The 22491-nt window shown below is 39.7% G+C and overlaps 1 protein-coding gene across 1 annotated transcript in view; it reads left to right on the plus strand.

Annotated features, from left to right (window-relative positions):
* The window catches only part of IQCH (IQ motif containing H), a 115771-nt gene that overhangs the window by 20982 nt on the left and 72298 nt on the right, over positions 1 to 22491 (plus strand). The window contains exons 6-11 of the mRNA XM_034784004.1: positions 7942 to 8053; positions 9180 to 9308; positions 11370 to 11584; positions 12637 to 13188; positions 13820 to 13886; positions 21726 to 21809. Coding sequence (XP_034639895.1) covers positions 7942 to 8053; positions 9180 to 9308; positions 11370 to 11584; positions 12637 to 13188; positions 13820 to 13886; positions 21726 to 21809 — 1159 coding nt within the window. The remainder of the gene's footprint in view (positions 1 to 7941; positions 8054 to 9179; positions 9309 to 11369; positions 11585 to 12636; positions 13189 to 13819; positions 13887 to 21725; positions 21810 to 22491) is intronic.

Consider the following 22491-nt stretch of genomic DNA (forward strand, 5'->3'; position numbering starts at 1 on the left):
AAGAACAGGAGTACTTGTGGCACCTTAGAGACTAACAAATTTATTAGAGCATAAGCTTTCGTGGACTACAGCCCACTTCTTCGGATGCATCAGAGTGGTTCCACTCTGTGTGCATCTGAAGAAGTGGGCTGTAGTCCACGAAAGCTTATGCTCTAATAAATTTGTTAGTCTCTAAAGTGCCACAAGTACTCCTGTTCTTCTTTTTGCGGATACAGACTAACACGGCTGCTACTCTGAAACATGTATATTCATGTGTTTTGATTATTAATATGGAATTTCTATGGTTTCATAAATTACATCGTACATGCCTTAGCATAGGTGTACATATGTATATGAGGTCTGGTGTCAGATTACAAATGGTGGCTGCAAAATACATTTTCTTGTAATGTTCAGGGAAACGTGTGTGAATGGGTGATCTGTGGTGTTAGTGATTGCTGTTAATTTGTAATGAGGAAGTTACAGGATTGGGTGGGGTTAATAACTTTTTTTTTTTTTAATTATGTGGAAAATTAAGTTGCCCTTTGAAGAATTACTGGACCTGATTCTTCACTCCAGTAGTGTAAATCTGGTGCAACAGAATGGAGAGTCAGGCCCATTGTGTCAAGTGTGGAGACAAAATTCACAACCAGATTCTCTGCTTGAATTCCTCTGTAAAAGTCAGTTGATTTAGAGCAGTAGAGAATTTGGCTCCTAATCATTATACAGTGAAACAGACAGATTTTATGTGTGCTTCAGGTGCAGATTTCAATGCAGCCGTCACTATCAAGTCACTGCAGAGACCTGTGTGTGTGTGTGTGTGTGTGTGTGTGTGTGTGTTGTCATTCTCACTAAATACGACTGTTTTTTTTATAACAAAGGAAATAGTGAACTAATGGGAAAATCCTTGCTACATTAAAACAAGTACTCAATTTAAAATGAAGCAAAGAAAAAATACCATATCGAGTGGGACAGTTGTATCCACAAGAGAAACACACTTTTAAAAGGCTGATAGAATTGTTTTTCTCATGTCTCAGGTTAATTATACTCAGAAGCGCCTGAGATAAAAAAAAATACTTTTGCGACACACTCCAGGCACATTATACAGAGCAAATCTTAGCCTGCACTACAAATGAAGTGCTCGCTCCTCGCCTTTGAAAACTGTACGTTAAAACACCCATCACAAGCAAGCACACTATCTGCTGACTCCATAAAAAGATACTAGCTGAATCATAATGTTTGTAACTTGCTTTACTAGAAGATATTACTCATGGAGGAACAGCTTTTAAATTCTAATCAACTCTCTTAAAACGGTTAGGGCTCAGTTATAGCTCTTCTAAGCCTGAGTTGTGTTGTGGACAGAGGTGAACTACCAGGAATTATTAGGCCTGATTCTTTGCTGCCTGATCATTTAGACCTGTGCAATCAGGGTGTAAAACATGGACAAATGAGAATGGTAGAGTTTTACACTTTGAGTAGTCATTTACAACTGTACAATGTGCAAGTTAGTGAAGAAGAAGGCACATTATACCATTGAAAACACTCCATGGGCCTTGGGGGAGCATGGGAAGGAGTGTCACTTAGTCGCCTGTAGAACAGGTGTAACCAATGCTTTTACAGACCTCCCTTCCCCCAGTCCAACCCGTGAGATATGCAGGACACATGGTGCACTTGCCCAGGAATATCCTCTCTCGAAGCATCAGCCAGCCATCTTCTTCTATTTGCATTCCCCAGCACTGGAAGTTTCTGTGCCTTCTTTCCCTCTCGTGCACCTACATCATAGGAGACATTATGTAGACCTCCAAATGTAATTAAAACGCACAATTCTGACCATCACTGTACATGTTCCTTCTTTATCCTATTAATCCTGTGTAGGTTGAGGGGCTAATTGTTCTATAGACTGCCTCTCTTCCCAACTCCAGTTTAATAAACAAACAAAGCTCTTAGGGGGCCTCCTTTTATGTGCACGTCTAGCACATTTTGGATGCTACTGCCATACAAATAATAAATAATACTGATTGTGGGTAACTAGATGACACAGTGAATTTGTACAGTCACTTTTTAACTCTGGAGAAACTCCATTGAAAGCTTGTTTGAAGCATGAAATCATACAGCACTGAATAATAATACAAATAATGAATGATAGCAATAGTGAACTGCACACGGACACTTTCTTCAGTATGGGTTATCTTTCTATTAATTAATTGTATGTTTATTTTTTAAACAGGCCAAAAGTCAGTTAAAGGAAAATAACTAATGCCTTAAAACATACCTGCCACGTTCTGCCTTCCCTTGCTTCTGGGCAGCCCCATTGAAGTCACGGGGAATAAACTACAGGGGAGGGCAAAGAGCATAACTCAGTTCTATAAGCGGAAATGTCTTTGTGGTGAAGAGAGGCTGTGGTGGAAAAGCAAGAGGGTTAGTGAAAAAGAGGAGGTGTGCTGGGCTGGGTAGAATTTTCCTGATTAAGAATTTTGGGTCAATTCAACTCAGGTTTGTCCGGCTATAACAACTTCATTGTAGTAGGGTTGCACAATGTAAATGGGAGCATAAATCACCCTACGGTTCAAAATGCAGAGTTACATCTGCCCCGTTAGTTGACACCTGCCTTTTTCTTTAGAGAAATTTAATTCCACCTACCTGCTTCCTTGCCTTACTCTTCAATTTCCTCCTCCTCCAGAAACAAATCTAGGCTTCTCTTGAACTCATACTTTCTGCTTCAATTGTTTTCCTTTGTAGCTTATTCCATACATTTACTGACACACACACGGTGCACACTACTGCCTATCATGAAAAATCTACTAGGATTTAAACTGAGGGTAAATCTGGCCAGCAGTAAAATCAATGCTGCTTTACAGATACAGCACAAAATGGCAAGGGTTTGAAAAGAGAGCTGCTATTTAATTAAATCCCATTCTTTTAGTGTATACTTTATTGTGTCCCCACATGCAGGGAAACAAAACAACTCACTGGTGGCAAGATTTAAGTGTGGGGAGGGGGGACGCGTAGCTGTGACCTTCTTTGCTCAATATCAACCCATTTATAATCCTGGCTGGTGTAAAGTTAATCTTTGCCACATTTCTCATTGTTATACTCTTGAAATATAATGAAGTAAAGATTCCTACCTCTCGTTCCCTTAGAGTGTAATGTTTCCTAATAGCCGCAACCAAAAATGTGCATCTGTTATTGCCCTAAAAAATCTTTACTGTAATGAAGCATGCATACTATTCAGTCTTCTTGGTGTCTGCCATCGGCAATGCTATTGTATGAATTAGGGTGGAGAAATTATAAATTGCATATTTCAATCTCTCTCCATTTCCTAGTTGAACAGGAATGGCCTATTCAAAAATGGCCTATTCTTTTTCATAATGTTGATTAATTTTGTTGTTATTTTGTGTTACAAGTGTGCCCAAATCAAGGCCAGGGCCTCATTGCTCTAAGTGCTGTACACATAATAATAACAGTTATTAACACTTAGCTCTTATAACACTATTCATCAGTAGAGCCAAAAGTGCTTTACAAAGGACATAAGTATCATTATCCCCACTTTACAGGTTGTCCAGGCAACCTTAATTCTGGCATTTTGTAACTTTTGAGTGCTTGACTGTACTATCTTAATAATGTTCTTTTAATGCAATTTTGTGTGTGTGTGTGTGTAATTTCCTAAGCTTTTAAAAAAGCGAACTGAAAAATCAGAAACTCCATCATGTGGCATCATATTCACACCCACATGGTTCAGCAGCAGGTTCAGAACCTTTAATTCCACCACACAGATCTCTGCCACTTGAGGTAATGGAGTCTTGATGGCAGTAGTATATTATCATACTTTGGGTGGACCAGCACCGTGGTTTGGTGGGGTGGGGCAGGGCGGGGCAGGGCAGGGTGGGGTGTTGGGACACTTAGCCAATGGATTTCACAGGCTTTGCTGACATCAGAAGAATGGTGAGATTCAGGACTCTGAGGTTCCATTCCAGCTCTGGAGGGCAGTGTTCTCTAGTGGGCACAGACTCTTCTGCCTGTTTTCCCCCAAACTTGACCCCCTTCTTGCCATTCCCCGCCAACCTGTCTCACTCCTATCCCTTCCCCACATCTGCCTCCTAGTCCCAGTTCCATTCTCTTCACCTAGCCAGTCCCAGTTGCTACTCCTCAGGCTTCTCATCTCAGTCCCAAACTCTTTGTCCAGCAAATGCTAATCTCACCCCTCTGGAATCCCTGACCCAGTCTCCCCCCACTTCCAGGCTCCTTGTGCATCCATTCCCAGTCCTTCTCTAGTCTCCCAGCTCTTTGTCCCCAGTTTCCTTGCTCAGCCAGCCCCAATCTTCCTTCAGCCCCATCTCCTCAAACAATGTCAGTCTCCCTCCACCCCACATCGCTCCAACCCATGCCTTTACCTCCCTGGCTGCATGTCCCAGTCTCCCCCCAGCTCCCATTCCCAGTCTCCTTGCCCTGCCAATTGATCTGCCTCTGCACTTGAACTCCTAGTCCCCCTTTCCCTCTCTGCTGGACGCTCTTCAGTCCTGTCTTCACGCCCCCGCCCTCCCTTTGCAAGTCTGGCTCTTCTCCCCTCTGCATTCAAATTGGATAGCTTCCTCCGCCATGCTGCCTGGGCCTAGCAGGAAAATCATTGGCGGCACTGGAGAGACAGGCTCCCTGCTTCCATCCAGATCTGGCACCGCCCATAGTAGCCCAGGGCTGCTGTTCCAGGGAAATTCCTGCTTAGCCCCTGACTGCAGCATGCCCAGTGTGGATGGACTCTTTGGAGAATGTAGCTGCTGAAATCTAAAATCTCTTTTGAGCAGGTGTAAACTGTGATTTTTCAAGGCTTATAACTTGGCCAAATTTTGATAGACTTTCACTGGGATAGCAAAAGGCCACTGAAACAAAGATCAGCTCCCTGATAAATTTCAAGTCCCTTCTCCGAAATATGGGAGCACTAAAGCTTTTCAAAGAAAAGGGCATGGGCAAAACAGTGTATTTTTCCATAGCCTTTTCAATGGCTGAATCATTTTGGCTGAGATTTTCCAAAAAAGTTCAACCTGAAGCGGCACTATGCATGGAAAATTTCAGCCTAAATTGTTAAAGTCTGGCAAAGTTATAAGTAACTGGAAAAAAAAGGTTATATAATAGGAAATGTTGAGCAATCTCAATAATAGGTGGGCCATCTGCCCTGCCTATGGTAAAACATCGGAAATCTTTTCTGGTCACTTGTCTAGCCATTATCAGTGAGCAGTTTACCGGAGGCTTCACGGTAGTAGTTAGTTTTAAGGAGGACAGGATAATGACCTTGCAAACAGTAGAATAATTGACTCCGAAGAACAGATTTTCAGCATCTCCTCCAATTTTATGTGTGAAATGAATTGGGTGAGAAGCAAATGTTGTTTGCCTTCAAATAGCCATTTATATGTGAAGCTTGGATAGTTGAACATTCACTGGGTGGAAAATGTGTCCCTGAATGCTCTTGTTTTGGATTCGTCCTCCTTTACTTCTGTCCTGCACAAAAGCTCCGTATCCTACAACCCTTCTCTCTACACATGAGGAAGGTTGGATGAATCCATCCTTATTGCTTCTAAAATCAGCTCCAGAGGGAGTTCTAGTAGACACTGAGCCCTTGGCCTACTGGAAAAGGAGGGAGGAAGACTTTTGTCTTTTGTAGCAGCATATTGTGCATCCACTAGACTAATGGATTGACCAAGATTCTCATTTCATTTGTCCTTTGCCTGTGGAGCAGAGCAGCTCTCAGATTAGCTTCTCCTTCCTACGTTGTGTCATTGGTCATAGATTTCTTTTCCTTCCTATTTTGTGTCATTGGTAAACTTAACAAGTTTATATCTGGAACCTTCATCTAAGCCGTTTGTCACAAATGGGTAAAGTCAAAGATGGGCTCGTTATTGCTGACAAAACTCTGCTTTCACTTTTCTTGGCTTTATCTATTGCTACATTTTAACTTGGATCCCAGATACTTCTGATTTCAAAAGCAACCTGGCAGGGGTACTTTATCAAAGGCTTTCTGGAAATCTGGATAAATTGTGCTGTATGCCTCAAAACTGTCAGGCCTGCCTTTTTACTTCTCCAAGATGGTTGAGAATATTATTTAAACTGGATCTTTCTTGACTCCCTAGATTTACCTATGCCTTACTGGCCCTAGAATCAATCAGGCAATGCCATTTTCCGCTGATGTGGTGTTACTATCTTTTGGCCAGATCCCCAATTGGTGTAAATTGTCATGGCCCCATTGAAGTCAATTGAGCGATTGTGATTTAAACCAGGTGAGGACCTGGAGCTTTGTTTCTATAGTTATAAAGCAGAGCCCCATTTATCCAAATGGAACAGGCCACATGGAATTTATTTGGATAAACTGGAGTTCAGAAAAGAAGGGGAAGTTTTTCACAAACTTAATTAAATTGTTGTCCCTAAGAAGCTCATAAACCGTAGTTTTCAGATATGTAATGTATAGAAGGGAACACAACCCATGGGGTTTCAGGTAGTGGATTCTACAGCATACATTATCATTCAGGCTTTATGTTCAATACTGTCTTTCTGTCTCCGTGATAGATTCCTCCCAATCCCCCTGCAATAACATCTCGGAACATGTAGTGTATTTAAGAGTTTTTTAGAATCACTCTATATCACCCTTTCAGCATAGCCATTTGTATGGAGATATTTCTATACTTATATTGATAGAACTCACCAATAATTAGAAATTGAATATTACAGCAGATTTTTAGAACAGTGGTATGAAGCAATGTCAGATTAAAACAAATTGGAAAGAATTTACTTTCTCTCCTTCCCTCTTTCATCATTGCAGCTATTTGCTCTGACATTTTTCTTGATTTGTGACCAAAGATGTGCTAATTTAGTCCTGAAAATAGTAATTGTCAGCTCTCTGATCAGATATCAGGACCACCTCATATTGTCTTTCTCCGTGTGAGTGCCAGTTATAATCTTGGCCTCTGAGTTTGCATGTTCAATTTTCCATGTGCAGAAATCGGCAAGCATCTGTTTTATAGTCACAAATCAGGATATTTGTGATGTTTAATAGCACAAAATAAGTGCATGCCACAGTTGCACACACAATATCAGAGGCTTATTTGATCCTCTCTCTGAACATTCATTTGCTTCAGGAGGGATTGGTGCACACAGACTGGCAACATCTGGCCCATCATGTATAGCAAGATGTATCCTTACCAGTGCGAAACGGAAATGTGTATGATGCCTGAAGAGGGAGGAAAAATGTTAAGTGATGATGTTGAGTATATGTGTATGTATATAGTAATGTAAGATTATAAAATCTGTTCTTTCCCCTGTGTGATGCTCCATATATGGGATACTAATCATAATAGCTATAATCTCATTGCCCTATGAGGATTATGTGTGTGTGAACATGGTGCCTTCACACCGGCACTTAGAAGATGCAGGCTTTACCTTTAAGGTACCCTTGGACTCGATCATCCTATAGTAATTAACGTTCACTGATTACAAATAGTTACATATACTGTAAATCCACTAATATTCTGTGCGGTGAATTTGCTTAGGATCTATTTACATATTTCCAACTGCTATCTCCTGCTTTCTTTCCTTTCCAGTACATGGCATGTGTACATGTTTCCTGTATTCAAAGCCTGCTCTGTCAAGAGATACTATGTTTATAATATAGTCATTAAAATTGAGCAAAGTCCTTGCAGTTCCTTTATTAACTAGTACACTGACTTTGTATAGCAGAAATTGCAAGACGTTGATTGGATTTAATTAACTTTATTTTAAATTACATACACTAATGACAGTAGACAATAGTGCAGCATGTTCATAAGCAGTAAAATCAGTGCCCGTACTGTTACATTATTAAACCTTAATGAAACTGTTCATAGCAGAAATTGTATTTATTATTTAGCTTTATGCAAGTAGAAAACTGAGTTCTTTGCAAAACCAGAAATATTGTTTCTAAAGGAGCATTCTGTTGGGTTTTAGGTATGCACTCAGAAGATAGTGAAAGGCCCTACAGTTGGTAACCTCTCGGTTTTGCCTGCCTCTCATCAAATGGATTCTCCCTTACCTATATTAGAAAGGGATGCAAGGAAAGGTCAGTCCTAGATGCCTACTCCTATCATTTTTATGACAACAAGATGAAATACTGAGCGCTAAGGAGGCAATGTTGTCTGCTGGGAGTCAAGACCTTGTCTGCCTTGTGCAAGCCATTTAGCGTCTCTACTCTTCTCCATTTTACAGACTGGCACAATAATATCCGCTGCACAGGAATATTGAGAGAGTTCATTATTTAATGTTTGTAATGTGCATTGAAATTCTTTGATAAGAGAACTGAAAAGCATTATCATCATCAGGAAAGGGTAAGGGCCAAATCCAGGCTGCTTATCCCATGTATGGATATATGGGAAAAGAGCTTGCCAGTTGGAGAACCTTGAGGCACAATTGTTGTACCCTATGATAGGCTCCCCCAAAACCAACAGAGTTTATTCTCAGCTGCTCTGTGAAGCTTCAGAGAATGAGTTAAGGGACATCGTTGGTATATTAAGCACATGCTTTCTGTAAGCCAGCGATCCACTTCTTGCACAGAGTTTTGTTGCTGCTGGAAAGAAAAATCTGTGAAGACTTTCTGTGTGGGTGCACCAAGATCAAAATAAGTGGCCACTATGAATGCCTGTTTCTTCAAAATAATCAAAAGGGCCTGAAGTTGCCCCAGGACTGTAACTGGAGCTGCATTTGGATTATTTAGAGAACGGATCAAATCTTTTGTAATAATTCCATAGCCGCAATTACAGTGTAATTTACAAGTCTCTCTTTTCAGTAGTTCTACTACATGTACCTCAAACCTACCATTTCACAAACATATAATTCCTGTTTATAATGCTGTCCCAGTACTGTATATTTCATTTGTATGTCACTGTTTTTAGGCCAAGTTTTCCGTCCTTGGATTTGTCATATAAAGAACACCACTGCTCCTCTAGTTCCAATTGGCATGAGGAAGAATTCATTAAAACAAACAAAAAGGCTTGTCTTAATCTCCGTCTAATTTCTTTCTTTCCAATTACTAATTGACAACATCTTGTCTTTGATGATTGGGGAAAGAATAGCTACAAGGCCTTTAAAGACGGTGAAACATTTTTCTTTAGGTAACCTGAGATGCTCCATGTAACTTTATAAACAAGAAATTAAATATACATTGTTCAGCAATGTTTTTCTTTTTCTAGGTATCCTGAATCTAATTGAGCGAAGGCTAATTCCACCAGCAGCAAAGATTACACTTGAGTCACCTCCTGTTTTACCCAAAGCAGCTCCTCTCCATGAATTTCACAAACAGCACAAGAAGCCAGTTGTAGGTAAGGATAAAGGGTTGATCATTCTAATCAGTTAAATTCTGAACTTTGGCTTCTATTCTCCAGGCTCTTGTTTTCTCTTAAGAGAGCTGCTGAAGCAGTGAACTCAGGGCCAGGTATTAAAGGTATTTAGGCAACAAACAGTGCAGATAGGCGTCTACCGGGACTTTCAAAAACATCCAGGCCCCCAGCTCCCATAGATTTTGATTAGGAGCCAAATCCAGGCTGCTTATCTGATGTGTGGATGTATTGGAAAAGAGCCTGCCAGTTGGGGAATCATGGGGCACAACTATTGTGCCCTACTCTAGGCTCCCCCAAAGCCAACAGAGTTTATAGTCATATGCACTCTTGAGGCTGGAGTTCCAGAGTTTTCCACAGGAGTTTGACACTGGGACACTCCTGAAAATCCCACTAGATGCTTATCTGCATTCGTAGATGTCTAAATACCTTTGAAATCTGGCCCTCAGTGCTCAGTAGTGAGTAAAGCCCATAATTCAACTGTGACTTATGCTAACTGATTGGGAATTGATGTTGCCAAGACACTGGAAGGAGCTGTGCCTGGCTATCTCAACTAGAGGAAAATCAGAGAGTTACTCAGAGGAGGAGTGCTACCAGAGTACACCAGACCTGAACTGTGGAATACAGAATCTACTCAAATCTAGCGTTCTCTTGCTGCATAAGTCCGTATAGAAAGGCTGAGGTCCTTATGGCAGGAATGATCAAGTCCACCAGTGAGCCGACAGCAGTTGCTTTGGATTTGAAAGGCTTCATCGTGGATGGATATGACCAAAAAATGAAACCCAGGGCTGGGAGTTCTTGTGGCAGTGGCATGGAATAACATGGAGTAAAAGTGACAAACATTTCAGCAGTGATATAGTATACACCAGGGGTGGGCAAACTTTTTGGCCCGAGGGCCACATTAGGGTGGGGAAATTATGCAGGGCCGGGGCAGGGGGTTGGGGTGCGGGAGGGAGTGCAGGGTGCAAGAGGGGGTGCAGTGTGCAGGAAGGGACTCGAGCAGAGGAGGGGTGCGGTGTGCTCAGGGCAGGAGTTGGGGTGCGGGGTGTAGCAGGGTGCTCAGGGTAGGGAGTTGGGGTGCCGGAGGGGTGCGGGGTGTGGCAGGAGGCTCAGGGCAGGGGGTTGGGGTGCAGGAAGGGTGTGGGATGCAGCAGGGGGCTCAGGGCAGGGGGTTTGGGTGCAGAAGGTATGCGAGGTGCAGCAGGGGGCTCAGGGCAGGGAGTTGGGGTGCAGGAGGGATTCGGGCTCCAGGCCGGCGCTGCTTACCTGGAGTGGCTCCGGGGTGGCAGTGGTGCGCGCCAGGGCAGGATCCCTGCCCTGCGCCGCTCCGGGAGGTGGCTGGCACCATGCCCCTGCAGGAGGGGGAGCATAGGACTCCGTGCGCTGTCCTTGCCTGCGGGTACCTCCCCCGAAGCTCCCATTCGCCGTGGTTCCCCGTTCCCAGCCAATGGGAGCTTCGGGGGAGGTACCCACAGGCAAGAGCAGCACGTGGAGCCCCTTCCCCCCCCCCTCCCCCCCCAGGGGCCGCAGGGACGTGGTGCCAGCCGCTTCCTGGAGCGGCGCGGGGCCCACAGCACCACAGGGGTGGCAGTCCCGCAGGCCAGATCCAAAGCCCTGAGGGGCCAGATCCGGTCCATGGGCCATAGTTTGTCCACCCCTCCTATATACTGATCAGGTGCTTGAATATATTATGGAAAGTGGATATACTGTTGACTGGTACACTAGCTTTAGAAAATGTATATTAAAAATGGCTCTGGTTTTCTGTATCCTGATCCCAGTATCTGTGATTGTCCTTCAGTCTGTTAGGCTTTTATTAGCATTTGATGACAAAGTTATATCATTCGTGCTTTCCTCCAAAAATATTACTGGTTTGGTCAAAACTTAATATTTGGATTACATCTTTTGGAAATAGCGACCTATTTGGACATCAAAGTAAAGTAAGATAGCTTCTGGCCAATTTCTACTGGTGAAATTGCACTTTATTTTTATTGTATGGTATTTCTTTTTAGCAATAAAACCTTACATTGCATTGTTCTATTGGTACAGGAGGGATTGGTAGTAAGGTGGACTTTGCTGGTACAGACATCTTCATCTTTCCAGACTCACAAAGAGGTCCCGATGACTCATATTCCTCAAACAAAGGTAGCATTGCTCCACCTCCGTCTAGCAGCTCCATGGCTTCAGCTAAGAAATCAAAGCGATTATGGACACAACCAGCTCAAGGGCTGGAGTTGATAAATTGCACTTCCCCTCCGCCAAAGGTATTTAAGCATTGATGACAACAAGATTTTATCATGTGGATTTTCAGTGCTGTCTTCATCAAAGATTAAGACATGATCCTGCACCACTGAATCAGGCCAAAGCCAGCTGAAGTAAATAGAAAGACTTCCCCTAATGCTAGTTTGCTAAAGTGTCTCTCCTATAATTCTTGCATTGTTCATATAGGCACACAGAATGTCTCACATGCAGCTATAGGAGAGTTTGAGCTTGAGTGACAGACTTCAGTTATTACTTGAGGCTTGATGGTTGTTCTTGGCCTCTATGCATAATCATCCCTTTACATGCACCTGAATTAGTGTTGCTTACAAATCAGGGCTTTGAGTTTTGCTTGGCCTTTTAAGACTTTTGTATCATTAACGTGCTGATCCATGCTGTGGCGCAGATGAGAAATAAAAAGGAAAAATAAAGCAAGCTTGGTGAATAAGGCTGGAAAATTTGAGTTCAAGTCCCTTGAAATAAGTAAAGTTGGAGCAAAAGCTAAAACTGGTGACCGGCTAAAGTCTTCAGTGGAGACAAGAGTTCTGGTAGGATTCAGAAGTGGTGAGTCTTGCTAAGTAGCTTTGGGAGATGAGAGCGCGGTCCCTGGTAAGTGTGTAGGAGAGGATGTTATCCATTCTGTCAGGATTGGTGGACATCTTATGAATGAGATAACAATGTTGGAAGGCTGTTGTCTGGTAAATCATACAGATTGTGGGATCAGCTGACCATATCAGGGTTACTGTAGAGCTTTATTTTATATATGATAAGATCAAGCATAGTTCCCATGAGCAACTAATATATTTCTATAAAAATGTTAATAGCCTTGAGTGGACCCCTAAGGTACTTTTCTGGTAATGAGTTTTAAAGTATATATGGGCCAACCTTTGTGCTTATGACATGTATATGTTAAATCAATATGAGGAATACATTTCTGGATCCATAATTTCCCACAGTTGTGTGGTAAATGATAAAATGGTAGTATGTCTTGACCACTCATTTAGAAGTACTGTAGCTGCAATTACTTTTAATCTGAGGCTGTGCTCTCTTTCCACAGAGCCCACATATGATGCCACCTCAGCCCTTACAGAATACATTTTTGGATTATGATATAACTATTTACAATGGCACTATAGATCATAAGGCTCCAGATTTCCTGGCATTCAAGCAGCACTATTGTTTAGCCTGGGGAAGTATTCTTTCTTTCTTGGAATATGTTGAGAAGCTTCTCAAGGACTATGCAGTACCATTGGCTATAATAAAGAGTAAGAAGTTGATGGAACTCATATCGGACTTTGAACTTAACCAGAGGCCAACCAGAGATGACCTTCTGTCGGTGATAAAGAACCGGACAACTGTGAAAAGGATCTTAAATCAACCTGGCCAGAGATACAAAGGGCAACATGGTACTGAAATGGCTGCCACAAAGATCCAAGCAACATGGAGGCGCTATACGGCCAGAAAAGCCTACATCCATTTCAGGCAGCAGCAGTGGGCATCAGGTGTGATTGCCATTTCTTGGCTCTTGCATAGTCACATGGCACGTGTAAAAAAGACCCTGAAGGAATCACGTCAGAGACACCTGGAGAATTTTTACATCAGGGCCAAGGTGTGCAATGCTGCCAGCTGCTACTGCAGCACTTCCTTTCTAAACATCTCTTGCTTGAGTAATCGCAATAAGCTGTTTCCATTTTTTTCCCTTTAACCATACATTGGTCCGAGCATCATATTTCATCCTTCATCAGTGATTCAGCCTTTGTGGCTGCAGAATCTGTTGCAATTTTTCTATGGAAAATGTCCCTTCACTTCGACTTTGGTAGTTGTCAGAAAATCAATGTTTTAACTGCATTACCGTAGCTCCCTATATATACCTTGTGGCAGTAAATTGGCTGGAAAAAAATCCCTCTCTTGTCTACATTGCTGTCACCACTTTGTCAGAAAGTATTTAAGTTTGTAGACAGCCTTTTAATTAGTGCTCACAATTTCATTTATGTTTGCTTTCTTTTTTTTTTTTCATTCATATTCTGTTAATTAAGTGAGCAGCCTCTAATCTTCCCCTGCCAGTAGCTTCATGTAGCCACCTAATTAAATTAATTGGGGAAGATGTTTTAAGTATGTAATTAAATCAATTAATATAATTTATGCCTGGCTTAACTGTACAGTGGAAAAACAGCTGAAGTTTGACTAGATGAATCCACTACAGCTTCCTGTCACTGATCAATGCTCTTCTTGATTTTTAGCATCTGGCAGCCAACTGGAATCGCATCAGGACCTCCAGGAGGACTATTATCCATATCCCATCATTAGGTATAACACTTTTGCCTGCAAATCTATCAGCAACCTCTATTACCCACCACATTATGACTCCTTGATTGAGTTCAAGGAAGGCCCCTTGTTTTATTCAAATTGGTCTCGGCAGGAAAATGTTCTCAACATGATGAGAGTAATAACACAGGGCCCTCGCTCGAAACGGCGTTTAATTTGGGGATTAAGCAAATAAAGTCATTATGTGGAGGCCGCTATTCAGTGGAGAGGTGATTTGCTGTAATTCGCTTTCATCTGTATGAAATGAACTAAAAAGTTGTATTTTTTCCCCCTGAAATAACAGATAATGTTTTCAGTCTTCTTTAATGATGGGAGAACGTGTGCCTGTGTGTGTTGGTGCTGTTACAGCAATAAGCCAGGGTATTGCTTGTACACTGTTTTTAATCAAATGTGCAGTCAAAATGATAAGCTACATTCTCTGAAATTATTTAGTTCTAATTACGAGCAGATGGGATGCTTTATTTGCACCTAGGGCGCCTGAGCAAAAGGAAATGCTGTGTGAACAAGAATAATTAAGAAGTTGAATAGTGTTTTTTGCGCTTAAATAATCTGCAGTTTCATGTTAATTAGCACTAATGTAATTATTTAATTACATTTATGAATTGGGGAACTTAAAAGCTGTTTTCTGCAAAGCAGTGGCCAAATGTAGTTGTTTAGAAATGATAGAATATGATTTCTTGGGAATTTCCAAAATGCACCAATAATCTCTTAAAACATGAATTGCTGTCAAAATGTTTGTGATTTGATTTATTTTCTACGCTTTTGTAGCAAATTAATTGACTTTAGAGAATTAGGATTTCATGAATTGAACTGGCTTAGATTTGAATTAATGAAAACTGTGAATAAGTTCTGTCTCTCATATTTATGGAATATATATCCTTTTGATTTTTATGAGAAGATAATTTGCAAAACTATGTTAACATAAATATATAGCCAATGAACCACTGTTTTTATTTGCACATTGATCTTAAATTCTCACAGGAATTAATATGCCAGATTAAATCATGTATCAGAACTCTAATTTAAAACATGAACATTTAAAAATATTATTTAAATTCCAATGGTTTTGAACCAGATGAAAATGGGAATTGGGAGGGACACCAGTTATAGAAGAAAAACAATTCTTAATTATATCTGTAAACTCAAATGTCAGCAATATTACTAAGCAACAAACGCTTTTCAAGTTGTTTTCAAAACTTTGATATTAGAGAAATATTAAAAACTCTTTTTTTTTTAAAGTGAAATGTCCCAGGTACGCAAATGACCCTGTTAACTACCAGCAAATGTACAGATATAATTGAAAATATTTAAAACCTCCTGAAGACTTGTTTAAACTAAATAGGGAGTCCATTTTCATTTGGCATTTGACCTAGTGTCTAGCCCCTTATCCTGCAACTTATTGTATGCAGCAGTCTGCATGTAAGAAGTTACATGATTCGGGCTCTAGATAGGAATCTTCTCTCTTTTAAAAAATAAATAGTCTGTACTAGATACATTTTATTATGAGTTCAAATCTTTTCTTAGAAAATTACCAGGTGTATATATAACTACCAAATGAAGGAAATATTAAAATTATGTCAATCAAAATAGGGATTCTTAAGGTATTGTAAGAAAAGTGTTTTCAAGTTTATTTACTGTAAATATATGCAACTGCATTGAGATTTCTGTTACAGAATTCAGGTTTTTTAGATATATTTTAGATTCCTATAAGCATTTTGTCCATGTTGAAAGTTAGAATAAAAGCTTTGCACTTTTTTTTTTCTTTTATAAGAGATTCAGATTGAAAACAGAATTTTTTAAAAAGTTGAGTTGCTTTTGAGATATGCAAATATAAAATATAATAGCTGGCCGCTGACCAGATTGACACTAACAGAGCTTTAAACATAACTTACATTTTAAAAACTGAAAACATGAAGGCTTTTCAGTTCTATGAACTAAGACCCTTTCAAGTATATAATAAAATAAAATAAAATGGGAACATTTTGAAATTTTTAAATATTCTTCTCTGCATGGGTTTGTTTTTTCAAAGACATTTTCATTAGATTTTTCACCCATCACTAAGGCATTTCCAGTTACTGTCGTTGTAATTTATCAGAAGATTTTCTCTGATTGTTGTTTTGCTCTGACAAGTACTGTAATAATACCTGTTTTGAAAAACACTGCTAATTACTTGTAGCCAAGATACCAAAACAACTCTTTTTTTGGGCCTAATTGAGCAATGGAATAAATAAGCTTGATGAGATGTTTACACAGGAGGCTACACTACTCTCTGAACTAATAATATGCATTTTAAAATCTGAAGATATAAACGTATCTATAAAACATCGTGGCCCGACTCAATGCTACTTACTCACAAAATTCCAACTGACTTCAACAGGAATTTTCTCAAAGGAATTGAATCATATCAACATAAAAATATGTCTAAGTAGCTATAAAGTTGGAACACAACTGCTGAGCACCAAAAAGTGCATGTTTAACAAAGTATTTTTCACCAACAATATTTTTTCTTTGCAGTATAGTTAGTTAAGAATGGAGGACTAAATCCTGGCTCTGTTGAATTCCGATTGACTTCATTGAAGCCAGGATTTCACCTGAGTGTCAAAACCTGAATCTCTTCTCACATGGATGGAACTTCACTGAAATCAAGCCACATTCTTAACTGAATTTCTCAGCTTTTTTCAGTATCAAGAACGTTTCAGGACCATTACAAGTATCCATTCTCTGCACATAACTAAGGGAAATATTAAGTGAGCTGATTGGTTAAAGAGACACTGTCAGGTTAAAAATTATAGTTTTTTTAAGGAACAAATTTCTATATTCATTTTACTAATAACAAACCCTTATTTATTAAAACTGGATTTTAAAAATCTGATCTAACTTTAATTATTTAAACAGTCTGTTACTTTTTGCATTTTTCTTTGTTAGTATAGTGAAAACAGGCTAGTCAGTTTCACTTTTGTTTATAGTTCAAGTCAATTTCACTTTCAAATTCTAATGCTTTAATACAATGTTGCAATATTTCAGTTGCAAATACTGTTGGAGAATGTTTATTATTTTTATATAACTCTTTTAATTGGATTGTTTTAAAATTATAAAACCTTCTTTTAATCGTTTTTGCAAAAATTAAATTTGGGGCCAAATTTGACCTGACTCTAAGCCAAATTCCATTCGCACTTACACTCATGTAAAATTTGGGGCAATTTTTCTGATCTTTAATATGTATACCAAGCAAAAAACAGTAATGGACTGTAATTATCCACTGAGAATTTATTATCATCTTCATTAAATTAACATGTAAATATTAAAAAAAAAATATAATTGCAATAAGATATTCTAGTTCTTGAATTATGGTTTATCTTATTACAAGAAGAGCCTCTTATTACAACACAGAGCCACTGTGGCATTATTTCCTAATAAAATTACTGCTCCACTCTGTAACATTACTCTGCAGAAACTTTGCATAATATATGGTTATTGTCGCTTTTTCCTGTGTTCCTTCTCTCCCTCTCCCTCCTCACTACCTCCTCCCCATTTTAACCCCTTCTCTCTGCTGCATGTGAGTGCAACACTCTCATTCTTTTAGAAAACGGTGTTTCAATGAATACTAGTACTTGAAAGTAAATATGCCGAGTATATTGGGCAAATTAGAGATCTGTTTTAGCACATGTGCCCAATATAGTAGGCAGTATCCGCTGGTTAAACTCCAGCTATCTTTCTTCCCTCTTTTTTCTGCAGGGAAAAAACCCCAACCCCAACTTTCTTACACTGTTTTGTCTTTGCCACCTCTCTGCAAAGGCGTACCACTGCTTTTATTTTCAAAGGCAGTTCTGAAAGGTGTTACGGGTTCTTTGCTAGGGCCAGGCACTGATGGGGACCCGCAAAACGTATTTAGAAAGGGTAGTGAGTCCTGGCAGGGGCTGAGATGGGCAGGCAACAGTAGTCCCTTTACCATTACCTTCTACTCCCCATTTTCTCTGACTCTCTTCTCATTTACCCCAGTGTAAATTGGGAGTAACTCCATTGAAGTCAATGGAGCTAGATTGGTGTGAAGCTGGTGTTAGAGAAGCAGACCCTCAGGGTTCTTTCGGTACCACGATCACACATTGCACTTGGAAATCCACAATTCTTGCTCTAAGAGATTGAGCTTTTCTGTAGTCCAGCTTAGCCATTGGAACATCATTGGTGCATTGGTGCTGAATGTGAGTGAAAGGGCATATCACCAAGCTCTGATAAGCTGCAGGTTTGGGACACCAAAATATTACCACATCATTGATTTCAGCTCCAATTGGAAGCATGATCTACCCATGCTGTCAGTATACACCATCCAAAGTTGTGATTCTGTGACTCAAAAGAGGATCTATGGTTATGGCTTGAGCTCATATTCAGAGATTCTATAGTTGCAAAATTGCTTGAACATTTCAGACCCTTTCAAACCAAACCCAGCTGCCCAAAGTAGTAGTTAGACCTAAAACAAATGCATAACTGCACATCTCAAAAGTGGAAGTACACGGTACATTCACAGCGCACTGCCTGCAAATGTAATCATAGTAAATGTAAATTAACTGTGGACTGTTATAAAGAGGACAGTGATCAATTGTTCTCTATTTCCATTGTAGATAGGACAAGAAGTAATTGGCTTTATCTGTAGCAAGGGAGATTTAGGCTAGATATTGTGGAAAACTTTCTTACTATAAGTTTAGTTAAACTCTGGAACAGGCTTCCAAGGCGCTGTGGAATCCCCATCATTGGAGGTTTTTAGAAACAGGTTGGACAAACACCATTTGAGGGGTGGTCTAGGTTTATTTGGTTCTGCCACAGTGCAGAGGCTGGACTTGATGACTTCACTAGGTCCTGTCCAGTCCTACATTTCTATGATTCTGTGATACTGTGAAGGTGATTGAAGCTGCAATAGGTGGAACTGAAAGAGGCTTCTTTAATGAGTAGTACTGGCTCACCAGCCAGAGCATGTAACAGGCGCCAGCAGAGGCGTAGCGAGCGCCCTCCATACCCTCCAACCGGAGGGGGTCCCGCAAGTAAGGGGGCCCCTAAAAGTGGCAAAAAAAGTGCTGCATTACAGTTTCTGCATTGTAAGGGGCCCCGCCCGGACATACGATCGGAGGGGGCCACGTTCTTTGTTGCTACGGCCCTGGGCGCCAGGACTTGCCAATGGTGTAGTGCGTGCTGTTCGCTGGTAGGTGCATGGGACACAATGGGTGAAACTGGAGTTTTGCTATTGTGTGACATCTTCATGCCATTGATTTGTGACTTGACATATGTCATTGGTATCTAGGTAATGAATTTTAGAAAATTACATATTGTAGCTGATATTGTGCATTTGCAGAACTACAGCAATGTGAAAGTTATTGAAATTTGTTCCATGGCTAAAATTTAAATATTTGCCACTTTTAAAATTATGCATTTTCAAAATGACAATATTAATACAATTTTTCTGCCAAAATGTGTTCCCTAAATCCTAAACTGTTTTCATATGTACAGTACAGTATAGTGCTTGGAAACCAGTTGTCTGTTTCCTGTGTCTAAAATTTAGCCATTATTAAGCACCAGAGTTAGTGTATTAGAAACATGAGAGGGTGTCAGGAACCTGGATTGTAGTCCCTGCTCTATCACCGATTTATTATGTGACTTGGGCAAATTATTTAATTTATCTATGCCTCAGTTTCCCCATGCTGACCTCATTGGGGGGGTTGTAAAATTTAATTTTTCATGAGACCGAGGCCAAGATTTTCAGAAGCATCCACTAATTTTGAGGGCCTCAGTTGAGACGGACATTGAGAGGTGGTGACCATTCACAACTGCAGTTTAAGTTAATGGCAGCTGTGGGTGAGCAGGACCACTCAAAATGAAGCTCTGTGTGTCTCAAGTTGAGGCATCGGCAATTAGTGGTTGCCTTTGAAATTTATGGACTAACTCTTTTTAGAATTTAATTTCCCTTTGGGGCGTTGCTTCCATAGATCATGGATATACATACAGAACGGCACTGACATACTATTTGAGAACGCTGCTGGTTACTCATGACTAATTTTCTGATCAAAAACAAATTCCTTATAATAAAAAAAGGAAAAGATGCAATAGCAGTATCCTATGCAAATCTAATGCTGTTGTCTTACTAAAATTTAATACTTCAGTATTTAAGCAAATTTTAGTCCTACCAGATGGCTATCCATGTGCCGATGTATGGAAAACTGTAACATCTTCATGTTACCAGATCTTGTTAACAGACCACTTAAGAGTATATGTCAAACACTGGATATTAGACTGCACATCCTATTGATTTAATGGCAACTGTCTCTATTAGCAATTGATCTTACATTTTTATTAAAATATTTTTTCTAGCAGGTTCATTTAGGATTAGCTAAATTTTAAAATCTACACAATTAGAGATTATAGGCACTATAAACATGTCATTTACAGAAGCCTTTTAGAAGGTGAGGATGTAATCAGTCAGAAATCTGCCCTTCAAATAGATAATCCTAGCCCAGACAGGTTGTTAGTCATCGATACACTACATCCTCTGCCACAAAGTGATCAGATGTCATTGAGATTGTACTCTGGGTCCCTTTTTTAATGAGGCATTTTTGGTTGCCTTTTATCTTTGTTTGAAGGAAAAGCTGCTGATAGAATGGACTGCTTGACCAGAAGGGCTTCTTACTTAATTGTGATGGCACTTACTTTTTTCAACAGTAGAGAAAAGTAACAACAACATGCACAAACCCAAGTAAAATACACACTTGCATGTATTTGGGGATTATAACGCTCTACAAGTTCTAATACTGCAGCCCTTATTTAAAAATCTCATTTTACATAGGCGCGATGTTGCTCATGTCCATTAACAAAAATGGTTAATTAAATGCAGACACATGATATCATGTGTGTTTAGTTGGTAAAACACACTTCTTTCAGAAGGCCTCCACTCAGAGAAGTCTTAACAAACAAAAGGATTGAAAACCTTTTATAGGAATGCCAGGTTTGAACGTTAAATGCCTCATTCAGCTGTTTCTAAAAAATATAATTATGTTAGAGGGAGACATGAGGAGATTGTAGGCTCACTGAAGAGGCCAAAAGTCCAAATTTATGATATTTTCCTGAAAATTGGCATAGCAAAAATACACTCTCAGTAGGATTTCCACTAGTCCTAAAAATGAGCTGCTTTTCTTTCTTTATTTATTTTGTTCCTCCTCTTTGGTGCATGTATTTTCTTTAGTGTTCAGAATCAGCAAATCCTTGCATCAGACAACAAGGTGTTTAGCCTAAATCAGGCTGTCAGTCAAGAATGAATCTGAGCTAACATTTAAAAAATATTGCATCGGCGCTATGCATTGCAAAACCCAATGAACTACACTTCTGGAATTTGAGCATACTCTGCATTTCTCACAATGCATTAAACTTTCATCCTTGCATGTCACAAATCCTCAGTGTGCTTCCATGATCCCGGTACTGGGAGTTTTACTGCATTAGTAAAAGAAAAAATAATAAAAATAAATAGATTGAAGCTGCTAGTAGCAGAATCAGCTTCTTGGCATGCATTTTATTGGCCTAATTCTCCTCTCAGTTATATCAGCAGCAGTTTTGTTTTTGACTTGAATAGGAGCAGAATTGTGCTCTGCGTTTTTGTATTTTGTACTATTTATTTAAAATAAATACGGATTTAATTCTTAGCGGTAGAATAACTATAAACTATATTTTTAAATAATGACTTCCAAAGGAAAGATGTAATTGGCTTATCTAAATTCTGATCTCTTTGAAATACACATGAGATGAGGGGTTTTATTAATAGATGTTGGTACCTTATTTTCTTTTTAGGGTATTCCCAGTGCATTCGTGAGGCTGCTCCTGATTTTGCTCTTCAGCAGAATTTGCAGATGGGGAGGCTGTGTGACATACTAGGTATAGTAAGTGCAGTCAGCTGCCTACATCTTTGTTGTTGTTGTTTGTCTCCCATTTTTAAGGGAAAGAGCATGGATGAGGGAGAGTTCCTTGCTGTAGTAATCTTGAATGCAGAGAGCGTTTCAACCCAAAAGCACTTTTCAGTACTTGATCGGTCCTTTATGCCATTTACTGCTCTGTGAGATGTTCATAAGAGGAACATACTCGTTATTTTTGATTCTGCAGTGAAGTAAGATGATCTGATTCGGCATGGTGCTGAGCATTTCTTGGCAGACAAGGGTGCTCCGCACTCCACGGAATCTGACTTATAATTCGGTGGTGCCAATTATGCATTCAGGATCACGTTAGGAGAGAAGATATGCTGGAATAGAGTAAGCCTTTATTTAAACCAATTTTTTTAATTAGCAAATAAGACAAGAAACATATATTTGAAAGTTTTTCCCAGCATGACAGTTCTCCTTTAAACAAAGCAATGAAGAATATTAATTTGTCAATGACCAACTTTCTTGGCTCCCTGGAATGACATACTTTACATGATTCATATATATTTCAGTGTCATTATTATTTCATAAATGCCATTTAGTAACTTTGTAACAAAAATGTTAGATCCAGAAATTTACAGTGGCCTAAAATAATAATGTAATTGCCTTTCTATATTATCTAGGCACTAATGTTGTTTTTC

This window comes from Trachemys scripta, chromosome 10 (assembly GCF_013100865.1).
Source record: "Trachemys scripta elegans isolate TJP31775 chromosome 10, CAS_Tse_1.0, whole genome shotgun sequence".
Classification (NCBI taxonomy): Eukaryota; Metazoa; Chordata; order Testudines; family Emydidae; genus Trachemys; species Trachemys scripta.